At 41.6% G+C, this 13,820-nt stretch overlaps 2 protein-coding genes across 2 annotated transcripts in view; one reads left to right on the top strand and one right to left on the bottom strand.

Annotated features, from left to right (window-relative positions):
* MGAT4A (mannosyl (alpha-1,3-)-glycoprotein beta-1,4-N-acetylglucosaminyltransferase, isozyme A) overlaps positions 1-4,340 on the top strand; it is a 79,228-nt gene extending 74,888 nt beyond the window's left edge. Inside the window, exons 13-15 of the mRNA XM_009998670.1 lie at positions 404-470; positions 3,115-3,227; positions 3,403-4,340. Of these exons, the coding sequence (XP_009996972.1) occupies positions 404-470; positions 3,115-3,227; positions 3,403-3,429 (207 nt within the window). The 3' untranslated portion in view covers positions 3,430-4,340. The remainder of the gene's footprint in view (positions 1-403; positions 471-3,114; positions 3,228-3,402) is intronic.
* Positions 4,341-8,974: 4,634 nt separating this feature from the next.
* Positions 8,975-13,525, bottom strand: UNC50 (unc-50 homolog (C. elegans)). Its single transcript, XM_009998683.1, has 5 exons — positions 13,235-13,525; positions 12,065-12,185; positions 10,059-10,198; positions 9,881-9,982; positions 8,975-9,278 (listed from the first exon to the last, which is right to left on the bottom strand). The coding sequence occupies exons 1-5, from the start codon at positions 13,512-13,514 to the stop codon at positions 9,142-9,144; spliced, it is 780 nt and encodes a 259-aa protein (XP_009996985.1). The 5' UTR covers positions 13,515-13,525; the 3' UTR covers positions 8,975-9,141.
* Positions 13,526-13,820: the final 295 nt, after the last annotated feature.

Genomic DNA, 13,820 nt, shown 5'->3' on the forward strand with positions numbered 1-13,820 from the left:
TCTTACCCAAATTCTTACATCAAAACGTGGGCTGTAAGTTTCAGTTGTCCTGAGAAAAACCTCTGGTTTAATCATAGGAAAAGAAGGCAAGATCTTGCTTTTCTTCTGCTGTGTGTGCCAGTATCTGCTTTCTGTTCTATTCCCATGGCAGTTACCATGAGAGTTACGTGGAGCATTTAAAGTATTCATTTTCTAAGTTGAAGCCAAATACTGTTCTATTCTGGGACTCTGCTGCTTTTTCTTTTCTAGTGTTGGCTTGTTGAAGGCTGTGAATAACTATTCTAGGCTGGTTCATCATTATTTAGAAAAGAGGGATGCTGTAACAAGGGTACACACAGATTTGTCTTTCCCTGGCAAAGTCATATGTCAAAATAAATAATTAATCTGTGCTTTGTCATTCTAGAATGAAGAACTGGTATTAAGCAAAGAAACCAAAGACAAACGCTTAGAGGATGGTTACTTCAGGATAGGTATGTCACAGGGGAGAGAAATGTGTTTGTTACTGTTGTAGCAGTTAAGATATTTTTATTAAAACCAAAACAAACCTAAAACTGAGTTTTGATCATTCAGAGTTGGGTAGATGATGCTGCAGGCTTTACTCAATATTGTTTCAAATACTTCTTTTCTGAGACTGATGTACTACACAGATCTAGTGTGACTCTTAGTTGCAGGGCAGCTGCATCCAGCTTCTCTGCCAGGTTCCATTGCCTGGATTATTGTAGAGGCATTTCCAGGTTGTGTAAGATCACCCCTTCTGTACTGTGACTGCACAAGTGCTTCTGTGTGAGCTGTTATTATGGAATCATAGAATGCTTTGGTTTGGAAGGGACCTTAAAGATCATCTAGATCCAACCCAACTACATAGGCAGGGACACCTCCCACTAGACCAGGTTGCTCAGAGCCCCATCCAACCTGACTTTGGACACTTCCAGGGAGGGTGCAGGCAAAACCTCTCTGGGCAACCTGTTCCAGTGTCTCACCACCCTCACACTAAAGAATTTATTCCTGTCTAACCTAAATCTCACCCTCTTTCAGTTTAAAACCATTCCCCCTTATCCTTTCACTACAAGCCCTTGTAAAAAGTCCCTCCCCAGCTTTCCTGTACCCCCTCAGGCACTGGAAGGCTGCTGTGAGGTCTCCCTGGAGCCTTCTCTTCTCCAGGCTGAACAGCCCCAACTCTCTCAGCCTGCCTCCATAGCAGGGGTGCTCTAGCCCTCTGATCATCTTTGTGGCCCTTCTCTGGACTTGCTCCAAGAGCTCTAGGTCTTTCCTGTTTTGAGGGCTCCAGAACTGGACTCAGTATTCCAGGTGGGCTCTCACAAGCGTGGAGTAGAGAGGCAGAATCACCTCCCTGGTTCTGCTGGCCACGATTCTTTTGATGCAGCCCAGGTCTTTCCTGTTTTGAGGGCTCCAGAACTGGACTCAGTATTCCAGGTGGGCTCTCACAAGCGTGGAGTAGAGAGGCAGAATCACCTCCCTGGTTCTGCTGGCCACGATTCTTTTGATGCAGCCCAGGACATGGTTGGTTTTCTGGGCTGTAAGTGCACACTGCTGGCTCATGTTGTACTTCTCATCCACCATCATCCTCAAGTCCTTCTCCTTGGGGCTGTTTTAAATCCATTCTCCACCAAGCCTGTATTTGTGCTTGGGATTGCCCCAACCTGGGTGCAGGACCTTGCACTTGGCCTTGTTGAACTTCATGATGTTGGCATGGGCCTAACTCTCAGGTTCCCTCTGGATCGCCTCCCTTACCTCCAGCGTGTCAGCCACACCACACAGCTTGGTGTTGTCAGCAAACCTGCTGAGGGTGCACTTAGTCCCACTGTCCATGTTGCTGACAAAGATGTTAAACAGCACTGGTCCCAGTACTGACCCAAGGAGCACCACTCATTACTGGTGTCCATCTGGACATCGAGCCATTGATCACTATTCTCTGAATGTGACTATCCAACCAATTCCTTATCCACTGAGTAGTCCATCCATCAAATCCATATCCTTCCAGTTTTGAGACCAGAATGTCATGCTGGACAGTGTCAAACACTTTGCACAAATCCAGGTAGATTATGTCAGTTGCCCATCTCTTGTCCACTGATGCTGTGACCCCATCATAAAAGGCCACCAGATTTGTCAGGCGTGATTTGCTCTTGGTGAAGCTGTGTTGGTTGCCACCAACAACCTCCATGTTTTTCCATGTGTCTTAGCAGAGCCTTCAGGAGGATCTGCTTCATGATCTTGCTGGGCACAGATGTGAGACTGACTGGCCTGTAGTTCCCTGCGTCTTCTTCCCTTCCCTTTTTGAAAATGGGGGTTGTGTTTCCTCTTTTCCAGTCAGTGGGAACTTCACCAGACTGCCATGAGTTTTCAAATAAGATAAAAAGTGGTGTTGCAACTTCATCTGCCAGCTTTGAACCTATCCTGAGGCCAATCATCTGTCTCATCATGGGATGAGACTGGCATTTCCATAGCCAAGAGGCTGCTCAGGAAGGGCCCAGAATAGCCATTGTCAAGGAAGAGAGATTTTCCTCATGGATTGTATTTAGCTTGCTGGACGTAAGTTGGGCATCCCTGGTATAATGAGAGGAGGCTTTTTCATCAGAACGAATTGCAGTTGCTGTGTGGATGTTTTAATGTAAAGTCTAACTGGGCTTTCAAATTGGATCTTATTTATCCTAATACAAATGAAGATCCTTTAACTAGGAATACATGAAGCATGAATGATACCCCTTGTCCTTAATTCTCCTTGAAAACACCTAAGCCAGGGCTTCATGTTTAGTTCGAGATATTAAATGAAAATCTGTACCAAAATCTTCCCAGAGTTTGAGGTGCTTCTGCCCTTAGGTACTTCCAAGGTTTTTATTCTTACATGTAATCCTGTTTAGATTGATGTGCTTTGATGATACTGCTCATCTTCTTTGCTGCTTGCAAAGCCCAATCTGATAATTAAAATCGCTCGCTGCCTTGTGTTTCAGGAATGACACCAGTCAACCCTGCAACAGCAGCAATAGGTTTCACGTGTGAGTTGTGATACTACAGGTGTGTTTTGCTGGACCCAGAGTTTGTACTTAGTTTGTTGAACGGGAGGTAACTGAAGATACACTTCTGCTTCTTTCACAGGGAAATTTGAAAACGGTGTAGCTGAAGGAACAGTTGACCCCAGCCTAAACCCTATTGCATCATTCCGGCTTTCAGTGATACAAAACTCAGCAGTGTGGGCAATTCTGAATGAGGTGAGAGGTGGTATCAGCTTTTAGAAATAGAAGTGGCAGATTTGAGATTTCTTGACTCTTGTCAGCATGTTGAAACTCAACATTTTGGCAAATGCTGAGAACAGTTACCTCTTTTTCCTGAGAAATGTCATCCCTTAAAACATGACTTCTTTTTTTGTCTGATTTTCTATTTCAGATTCACATTAAAAAAATTACAAACTGAGCATGGAAATCTGCTTTTGAGGAAAAAGGAAGAATCCTCGAAAACTTTTCCTCTAAAATCTGACATCAATAGCAAGTCTTGAATTGAAAATACTGAGCATGCACCTTATTCCAAATTTCTTTCATTTTCACTTGAACTCTACCTCTTGTGAAATCTACTGTAGATGAGAAGATTGTATTTACCCCTTCTTATCTGATCCATCCAGAAACTGATGCTCCACGCTCATAACATTTGTCTGAGGCCTATGTTGTCCTCCAGTTTAATGTGACTTATGGTCTTATGCTATACTTAACCTGTACTATTTTGATAGTATAGTAATATAGAGAAGTTGTACATATTGTTACATTCCTTGAAGAAGAAAAAGAAATATAATTATTGTTAAATATGTTTTCTGAAGGGGGTGCTTTCGGAGTTCCATTTATTTTCTATAACAAGAACCCTCTTTTATAGAATGTCAGGGATATATATTAAAAATGTTAGGGGTATTTAATTTATTAAAATAACTTGAAAAGGACATATTTTTATGCAGTAAAATTTTAAATTGATATAGTTTTTTTTATGAATTCTCTAGTTTAAGTTATCTTTCTACATTTTTCTTTGGAGATGCAAACATAAATTAATACCATATTTCCAATATACTGCCATGTTTTAAAAAAAACACAAACTAGATTAAGTTTCTAAATTATGTAATTTTGTACACAGAATCTGAATGATGTTCAGAGGCATTAACAGAGTTCTGAAGAGCATTATTCTTTGGAGCTATGAAATTCCACTGTACAGTTTTTAGCCACATAAAAAGCATGCTGAAATGTCTTGTTTCATATTACGTACTAGATCTGCAGTGATTTTAGATTGAATCCATTGCATTTTAGAATAATTCTTTTCAATTCCAAACAGTTTTTTCTAAAAAACTATTTGTAGGCATTTCCTAGGCTGGACAAATTTTAAAAAAATAATAATAATTCCCCACATTTGTTTTGGAGTGGCAAAGGTTACTTTTTATCAAAAGAATTAATAGTAGTTACATTTGATTTTTAAAAGGTCTCCCATTAAGTTCTCCTGTTTATTTGAGATACGTTATAGTGAGTAGTGACAGTTTATTTTTATCTTTGTCAGTTATTCAAGACCAGGATTTCCATTTGACTCCTTTATTGATCAGGGTAGTAACTTGCACTCACGTTTAATAGGAACTGAATTTGGCCTCAAGTTAGTACCCTGCCTTTTTTGTTTCAAGGGAGACAACAGTGATTTTAAATGAATGAGAAACTCAGTCAGGAATAGGAAGTGGTTTGGATTAAGTCCAGAGCAGAATTGTTGCAGTACTTCTGTTGCCACTGCTCGTAGTCCTTCTGCTTAGGTGCTTATGTGTAAGGACACAGGCGTGGGAAGGTTTAAGTTAACCAGTCAGAAATGGTCAGGAAGAAAAGAGGCAGGAATTTCTCTCTTTAATAGGAACAAAGTGCCTGATTGACACTGGAGGGAGGTATCTACCCTGGGTTCGGGATTCTCAGCCGTGCTGTGTACTAGCCTCCTGAAACTGACATCTCAAAAGATGGCCCAGTTTTCCCCGTGGAAAAAAAGTAATAATATCTATTATCCCCAGCATCTTTGTAGTCAGAGCACAGATGCACAAAACCTGATCTAGAGCAGGGATCTTGAATTTGTGTCTCCAGCATGAAAGTTTGACTACATAGATCTGGGCTCCTTTTCAAGACATGTCCATAAGAAGCAGGAACCTAAACCTGACTCTCCAGCACTGCAAGCAGAAAGCCATCACCACTGGGAGTCAGCCTGTCTTCTGCCTCGTTGGAAAATGGTGTCATGGCTTTGTCAGTTCAGCAATATTCAAGTTTAAGAGCTTTACTACTTCTACAGACAATAGTCATTGTGGTTTAGCTATGTTGTCTGAGGATACAAGGAAGACAAGATTTGTACACAGAGACAAGACTTTCTGTTTAGACTGAAAAGAAAAGTAGAGAGCTACCAGTTGGGCCTTGGTTACTTTTTTCTGATTTTCTGATCAGGTGGTGTAAATAAAATGTTACCTGGAAAGCTCCTCTTGCCCAGAGACTGTGGGCGTTAGCTAAGCACTGGCCTAGTAAACAGAATTTATTCTTGGATTTAGGAATGTGGGTTAATAGGCTCAGAATCCCGTGTGAATCTCACCTGTTGTGGTGCCACAGCCCGGTTTGTTCTGTGTATAATGCCCATCAAATGGGTGCCATGCAATGGCTTTTTATCACACATCAGCTAGCAAAGGTCTAAAAGTGTTTAGGTTTTCTTCTCAGCTGTGCCTGTGAACGATTGATGCAAGTTATTTAACCTGTAGCTATTACAATTCAGACTGCAGAAAGATGTTAGGTATGGCAGTTTCTTCCTAGAAGTAGATTTGCTGACAGTGACTTGCAGCTTTTTCTGTGAGTTGAAAGGTTTACTGGTACCAACTTCTTTAGGAAAGCTGTGTGCTTATTCCTAAAGCATCACTGCTCCTGATGTTTCACAGCAGTTAAGATGAAACACTGCTCTGGTGTTACCAGTGTGTTTCGTTTTCAAAAATGCTGACATGGAAATTATCAAAGACAAAAAATTAACTTGTGCTTCGTAAAATATGTGGGGTTTTTTCCTAAAGTTTGTTGCATTTTTATTACATTGTACTAGCAGGAGTTGGAAGTACTCTGGGCTGCTTTAACACATTAAGTGTTCCTGAGGTTATATGCTCACTAACTAAATGTGCCACATTAATACAAATCATGTTTTGTAGATTCAGGTAAATTCAGACCTGGTGTAATGAGATAATTCTGCAAGTTTGCTTGTAAAACTTGTTGAGAAACAGAAAAAGCAGGGAAAAAACTTTCTACCTAATTATCTCTGTAGCAGCTATTAGATTTTGCTTTCTACCTTTCAAATTCCAATCCCCAGGTCAGGCTAAAGTGGTGCAAGCCTCCTTCCTGGAATTCTGGTGAAATAATGATGCTGCTTGGCTCAACAGTCATTAGCTTGGGCCCTGCTCTTAACTGGGTGTACTCCAGAGGGGCTGGTGTCTCTTACATGTCTCAGTCCTAAGTTACAGTATTACTATAAGAGTTCCTCAGCATCTTGAAGGTATTACCTGATTTTTGGGGAGGTTTTCTTCCCACATAATTTAATTTTTTAAGTCATTTTTTGTTGTGTCCTTTAAAGTCCCCTCTAGGCCACTGAATCTTATAGTAATCAAATAATGGGAATTGCTTCCAAATAAACTGCATTGTCCTCTGATCCTTTTAGCTCCTTCTGATGCTGTTCAAAGCTTCAGAAAAGAGAACATTTGTGAAACCAAAGGCATTACCAGAAACCTCCATTATGTGGATAAATTATTCTTAATTTTTTTATACTGGATGCCAAACAGACCAGCAGATTGGGGTGCTGGCTTTTCTGAGTTGATCAGGATGCCTCTGGACCAAGGAAATCTAAGACTGTCAGGATAACCTTGCTGTGTTCATTCAGTGGGCAGTCCTGAAAACTTTGTAAATAATTTGAATAGGATGCGATCCCAAATCAGCACTTTTAATGTTTTTAATTAAAGGGTGTTTCTAAAGCACTGTATAAGGCTTTGCATTTTTGCAGGCATCTCAACCATGTATTTGCATGGATAGGAAATACTCCTATAGGTACATTTGTTTTTTATTAACTGAAAGATGGCTTAGAAAAATTGAAACAGATAAACATATGATTTGTGGACCAATAAGAGACTGGACTCTTGTTGTATCACTGCTTGTCTAATTCTTTCAAAAGCAGTTTTTAAATACCTTGAGTCAGTTTAGAGCAAAGCAATTTATACTTTGCCTCTGTGGTGAAGTGCAATTAGTCTTTGGCATGTTTGATCAATGGTGTAACAAGTTTCCTTCATTTTTTTCCCCGAAGTATATTACAATTTCAGTTATCTCTCTTTTTTTTTTGTTGTTGAAAATACTTGCTCCAAATGAAGTATTGTAGTAATTTGTAGTTTGCTTCCAACTTGGAAAATAGTATTTAGTTTCGTAGGGAAAAAAAAAAGAATTAAATCTCTTCAAACCTTGCTCCCCTGCAATACATTAACTCTAGGTTCTGTATTTGTTCTTACTAGGAAGGATGTATTCTAAAAAAGCTAAAGCAAGTAACTAGCAGAGGGGAAAAACCCTGTTTTAAAAGTCATCTTTCCAATCACCAGCATAATGCTGAAAGGCTATTAAGCAACTGGTGTTTTCAAGCTAGCATTGTTTGCTGATGTAAAAAATCCACCCCACACAGACCTGATGAATTAGTCTCTGAGAGTGTCACTTTTCTGACCCTCGTGGTCTCCTAAGGGTTTTGCTGATTTTGGCTAGGAGCAGCTAGAACTCAAAGTAACTTAATTTTGAGAATGCTGGAACCTTCTTTCAAGATGACAAACTTTGGTATCTCTCAAGGGAAGGTACCCAGGCCCTGGGTCCTTCACTGATCTCAATGGTGTTGCACCACAGGGCGCTAAAGATGAAGTATTTTTCCTGTTGAACTGAAGTGGGTGATCACTGGTGCTGGGATTCCTGTTAGGGGAAGGGTGTGTGGTTGGGCTGCAGCTGCCTGCAGGACAGGAGTGGTGCTGGTAGCCAGGCTGGAAGCAGGTCCTGACTGGAATCCTTCACCTCCCATTGATCAGTGGGTCAGTACTTCCCTTTTTAAAAAGGGGAAGGTTGCTCAGTGTCTGCTGAGAGGGAACACGATTCTCTTCAAGCCTTAACAGTGGCTGAAACACACAGTACTGTAAGTTGCACTGCCAGCATATTTGGTATTTTAAGAGAAATATAATTTTTCCTTAGAAATCAAATTCTAGTACTGAAACATTAAATCTTAGTGTAACCAGTTTGCGCTTGTGTTGTTTTGGAAACTGAATCCTAGTGCTCATGTTTCATACTGAACACTCTGCTTCCATCATCTTCATGGCCCAGAAGGTATTGTTTGTACTCCTGCCTTGTGGACTTCACAGCTGCAGGCATTGCCACGAGCCCACCCTGGTAGCCAAACTGAACTTGTACTGTCCTTCCATGTTCATCAATCTGCCACTCATACTGGTGGATGTAATAATACCTGCTGGACTTCTAGAGATTGGGTTTAAAAACTTGCTGCTATATTTGGAAACCTGATATGGGTCATGTTAATTGTGCCTTTCATCACTGTTTCTTCTGTGTGCCAGAGTTGTCTGTGTATATTGGAAGTAGTCAAAATAAATCTGTTCTCAAGTTCTTTCATAAAAGGAGGGGACAGTTCTGTATCTAGAGACAGTTGTTGCTTTACCACTGCAACACTGTGAAGATCCTTACTTTCACACACTCCCAAGGCAAGGTATTCCAGTATTACTCTGAAATAAAACTGCTTTTCAGTGTCACTAAAACCCCCTCATAATGTAGAGCTTATGCCAGTATGTGCAAAATACCTGCAGTGAGAATTATGCTAAATAGACTTGTTGCAGTTAAATTTAAGCTAAAGAGATGTACAAGTAACTTGTTTTTAGGAATGTACTGCAGAAGTATTTGAAACAAAATTGCTAACATGTTTACTGTTGTAAATATTTTAATAAAAAAAGGACACTTCAAACTTTTTTACACAGTTATCTACAATAAAGAGAAATTTACAACCATTTACAAAATGTTCTTAATGTTTCCTTTACTGTACGGACAGCTAAGATAACATAAGTGTTAGATGGGTGAAGTCCTGGTTTTATTTCACTCTGTATTTATAAAAGGAACACAGCATCTTGGTGAAGTTCCATCCACATGCTAATGAGATCAAATAGAGCAGGATGAGAAGTGCGAAGGGGTACAAAAGAATAGCTGTGTTCTTCAGAAAGGGCAATGCTGAAAGAGAAGCACCGAAGAAGTTAAGTATGAAGCCGCAGGACTTCCTTCAGAAAAAGGTGCTTCATGAAGCATGGCCTCAGGGCAAGATGGCAAGGAAAAACAGTACTGCTCTGCCAGCCTTCTCAGAAAGGCAAGTTCGGCATCTCTGCCCTACCAGTCCTATCATTATCACATGTTAAAGAGTACTTAAGGTAACTGGTACAAGTAATGCCCTGGAAAACAGTTGTAACTAGAACTATAGTCTTAAACTTAACACAGTATTTTTATCCAATGCCAGCATTTTGAAGAGGAAAAATCTTTAAGGTCCCTTCAAACCCAAACCATTCTATGATTCTGTGAAAAACCAACTGTCACCCTACAGGTCTAATACAAGCAGGGAAGTTGGTAGGGTGAGAAATATCAATTATTTGGTTAAGATGTCCACCCAGCTGGAAACATAGACTGGTGCATTTCTATCAAACAACTTCTACCACAAAGAAATAATTCCTCCAGTGTCCAGCTGAGGCTCTGCTTTATAAATTAATAGACCAAGATCAAATTAACAGACTAAAGTCATGCTTTTGTTTCCTATCAAACAAATAGAAGTTACCATGACTTACCACTGTATCCTAGGAATGTCACATAGATGTAATAGCCAATTGCAATCAGCCATAATGTGTTCCCAACAAAATACCCAATGACAGAATCAGATATGATGACATCTGCAAAAGACAATTGCTCTCAGCTCTTTTGACAGAGCATTATTTCTAAGCAGAAAGTATAAAATATGCTACTTACAGTTGATGAAAAACAGCTGGATAAAATGCAAGATGACTAGAAGTGGATAGAAAGCGTTCAGGTGAACATCAAAGGCATATCCCCACTCCACATCATAGTCTCTGTTCTGCTGCTTCACCAAGTACTTATTAGAAATGAACCTACGTGAAAAGACATTTGAGAATGCTGTTAAGGTGACTCTACAAAGCTGACTGACAAAACATTGGCTTGAGATGGTAAGTCATCTGTAATCCTAACTATCCTGTCAAAATTTCTGCTCTCTGGAAGAAACAAAATGAAAGAACTACACAGACTAGAAACTTTTGTTGTTTAAACTATGTTCACATCCCTTGCATTCCCTGGGCAGCTGAAGCACATGGTCATACAGAACCAGAACTTTATAAAATAGATCAGTGCTACAACTGATCAGTGCAGTCTCAAGTTCCCAGGCAGGATGCAACTTGCTTGTACACAAAGGGAGGTGACTTCAGAAAAGTGGTGTACGTGATCAGTACACATCACACAGAGTTTGCTTCATCTCTAGGGAAAAGGCATGCAGCAAGGCCAGGAAAAGGGCAGGCTGGCACTATTCAGATCAGCCCCTTCTTATTGAAAAGAAGAGCTAATGGAACACACACTGCCTGCTGGTGCAGGCTGCTGAGCAAGCCCCGAGTCTTTGTTTTCTTCAGCTGAAGTTGTGCTGACATCAGAAAATGTATCCTATTTAGAAGGGGAACAAGAAGTTACTATAAGCTCAGAAACAAGAACTTAACAGACCAGAGCTTTCATGGTAGCTTTCTCTGCCATACTGTGTCATGGGCAAGGTCAGAAAGGCAGATCCTGGGTGCAAGGTGAAGCAAGATAGGAAGGGGTTTAGGCTCATTAAGAATGGGGGGAGCTTTGGAAAAAAAAGGTGAGCCTGCACTGGAAGAAGGGACTTCAACCAAACTGGAGCCAAGTGCCTGGTAGTTAGGCCTGAAGGAAGCTGGCTAGAAGACAGAGGAACGCCAGCAGATGCTGAAGTCTTTCTACTTCAGGAGACTGCATCCCACATTACAAATTGCTGGAGAATGGGAAGGATGCATTACTGTATGTTCTTCCCCAAACCAAGCATGGGTTGCTGTCCCAGACAGGAGTAGGTCAGATGGACCTTTCACCTATTGGCTACAGTTCTTTTATGTACCTCATCCAGAATTCTGCAATTACATGTGGGAGTCCCCAGGGTCACTGAAAGGAATCTATCCCTTTGCCAGTCAGTTAGAGATACCAGCTCCACCACTAAGAACTTTTTGAAGTGCCCTTGCTGCCTTGGAAGTTTGAATTTTCCACCGCTACCATGAAGAAGCTCTTGGTAAAATAAAAACTCTTCCTTTGGTGCCCTCATCTTGCCACGGTGCAGAAACAGAAACTTGTGTTGTTTCAAGGTTCTCTAGCTGGTGCAGGACACAGCTGTAACATGCAGAGGCCTGGGTTATAAACCGACTGGCTACTGCCTCCCCCTTTTGTAGATCTCTGGCCATGACAAGGTAAGAGTGGTAGCAACTCCCAAAAAAGCAACGAAGCCAACAAGTGCAAAACAGATCAGACGTTGCTTGTAGTGGAAATAGCTAAAACCTTCAGCAAGGAGCAGGGCCCATACTGTATATTGCCCTACTTCAACATCATCATCCTCAGGCTTACTTTACTTAAGCCGTTCAAGCAAAATAAGGAATGAAAAGTGTTTTTCTTGCTCACCCAATTTTTTTATTTGGCATTACTGCTGAAGATGAACCAGGTCATGAAAAAAGAAAACCAGCTAAAATCATCCTCATAATACAGGATCTCTGAACATTCACCCTTCGCAGGAAATAATAAAGCAAAAGTTGCCTTCTTTTTAAAAACAGAATTTGAAATCACAGCAGCACAAAACCTCTAGTCAATATTTACTTAATAATTTTGCCCCAGAGAGAGAATCAGGTGTCTTGCAAACAGCAGAGGACTGGTGACCCACATCAACACTGACCTCAGCTTCAGACATCACTACTCACCACATCAGAGTTGCAATCAGGAGGCCAACACCTACGCAGTCTATGAACACAACCCAAAGCAGCAGCTTTACTGTTTCAAAAAACCCCATGTCCAGCACAAATCCAAATCCTACAGTAGACACTGAAAGTAGAAGAAAATATTATTACAATTAACTGTGGAAAAGAAAGCATGAGATCTTAAACCAATAGGCTTTTTTTGAGTATACTGTCAAAAAGCCTCCAGTTTCCTCATTTTTTCTCCCCAAAATTTTCAGTCCAACAGCACTTCTTTTTTTCTTCCCCCAACAAATACTAAGTAAAATGCAATTTATTCATATAATCCTTTTCACAAATTGGAGAACACTCATCAGTAGTTGGCTTAATGATATCCCAGTAAAGCGTATTGCTCCCACTCAACTTCTAGTTTTTAAATTTATACACTGCAATAGCATTCTTTGTTTTATATAATCTCCATGTTAACCTAAACAGTGCTAAATACATACTTCCACTTCTGAGTTAACAGTTTTGATATTGCCAACAGGAATGTACTATACAACAGATAGGGCAATACTTACTGCTTTTGCAATTCAGTATTACAAGGTTTTTTAGAGTGGGGAGTTGACGGTGGGATGCAGTGATCTGAGAAGACTTTTCCAACCATGACAATTCTGTCATTATATGGGACACTTTGTTTCAGCTTAATTCTGCAACATACAGAACTTCACCAGGGCCTTTTTCGTGAAAACAGTATTCTCTGTGTAACGTTCAGATAAGCAAAATGTTCAGTACTTTTATCTAAAGCATCACTGTGTGGCATAGGGGTTTATTACTGTGGAATTGCAGGGGAATGCACAGTTTGAAATGCAACAGAAGGCGAGTTGCAAGAGATTGGAGAACTACATAGTATGTTATGCCTCCTTGTTTTCCAGTTCCCACCTTTACTTCCAGTTTGAAATGCAACAGAAGGCGAGTTGCAAGAGACTGGAGGACTACACAGTATTAGTTATGCCTCCTTTGTTTCCCAGTTCCCACCTTTACTTCCAAAGAGGGCATTTTCTTCTACTCAACTTTGACTAAAAGACAATCCATTTGGACGGGTCCTTTTTGCACGTGTGTGTGACCAGGACCACGGATGCTCACCAGCAGATTTCCCCTCCCTCTCCTTCATGCTGCCTATTCCCCAGCACTCACCACAGAGCCAAACACTGAGAAGGACTAAGAAAGCGGGATCATCCCTCGCCCACTGGTCCTTGGTCTGTTTCCTGTAGTGGAAGTTCCTGTAAACCCTCTGTGGCGAAGTGAAGAGGTAGAGCATCTGCCAGAGAGCAAACTCGAAGTCCATCTGTCGGAAGTGGAGGAGCCTCCTCAGGTACTTGTAGCGCTTGGCCCCCGCCGTGTGCCTGGCAGCGTCCCTGGGGCCCAGCGCCCCGTTGCCCTGGCCTCGGGAGCCGAACGACGTGGTGGGCAGCATCGCTGCTGAGGAAGGAATTTCACAAGAAAGCGTTCGGCTTCCGCGCAGAACGAGGGCTGAGAAGAAAACCCACCCGACGCAGGCTGCCCAAGGCCCAAGCGACACAAACCAACCCGGCTATTGACAGCAGAGCCTGCCAGGGCCCGGCAGGCGCTTGGGGCTGAGGAGCAGGGAAAGCTGCTTCCAGAACTGCCCCGTACCCTCCTCCCCGGCCCTGGGCTGCAGGCCCTGGGCTGACACGGCGCCTCACGGGTTTGGGGGGAGGCGACAGGCCGGGAGGTGACAGGTGACAGGCCGGGGCAGGGC

This window comes from Chaetura pelagica, unplaced genomic scaffold (assembly GCF_000747805.2).
Source record: "Chaetura pelagica isolate M959 unplaced genomic scaffold, ChaPel_1.0 scaffold120, whole genome shotgun sequence".
NCBI lineage: Eukaryota > Metazoa > Chordata > Aves > Apodiformes > Apodidae > Chaetura > Chaetura pelagica.

Excerpts from the sequence above, each read along its gene's own strand:
- UNC50 (XM_009998683.1), bottom strand. The coding sequence starts at position 13,514 with ATGCTGCCCACCACGTCGTTCGGCTCCCGAGGCCAGGGCAACGGGGCG. Across the intron at positions 12,186-13,234 it reads TCTCAGTGTTTGGCTCTGTG|TGTCTACTGTAGGATTTGGA; the intron begins GTGAGTGCTGGG and ends TTCTACTTTCAG. Across the intron at positions 9,279-9,880 it reads GACATTCCTAGGATACAGTG|CATTGCCCTTTCTGAAGAAC; the intron begins GTAAGTCATGGT and ends CTTCTCTTTCAG.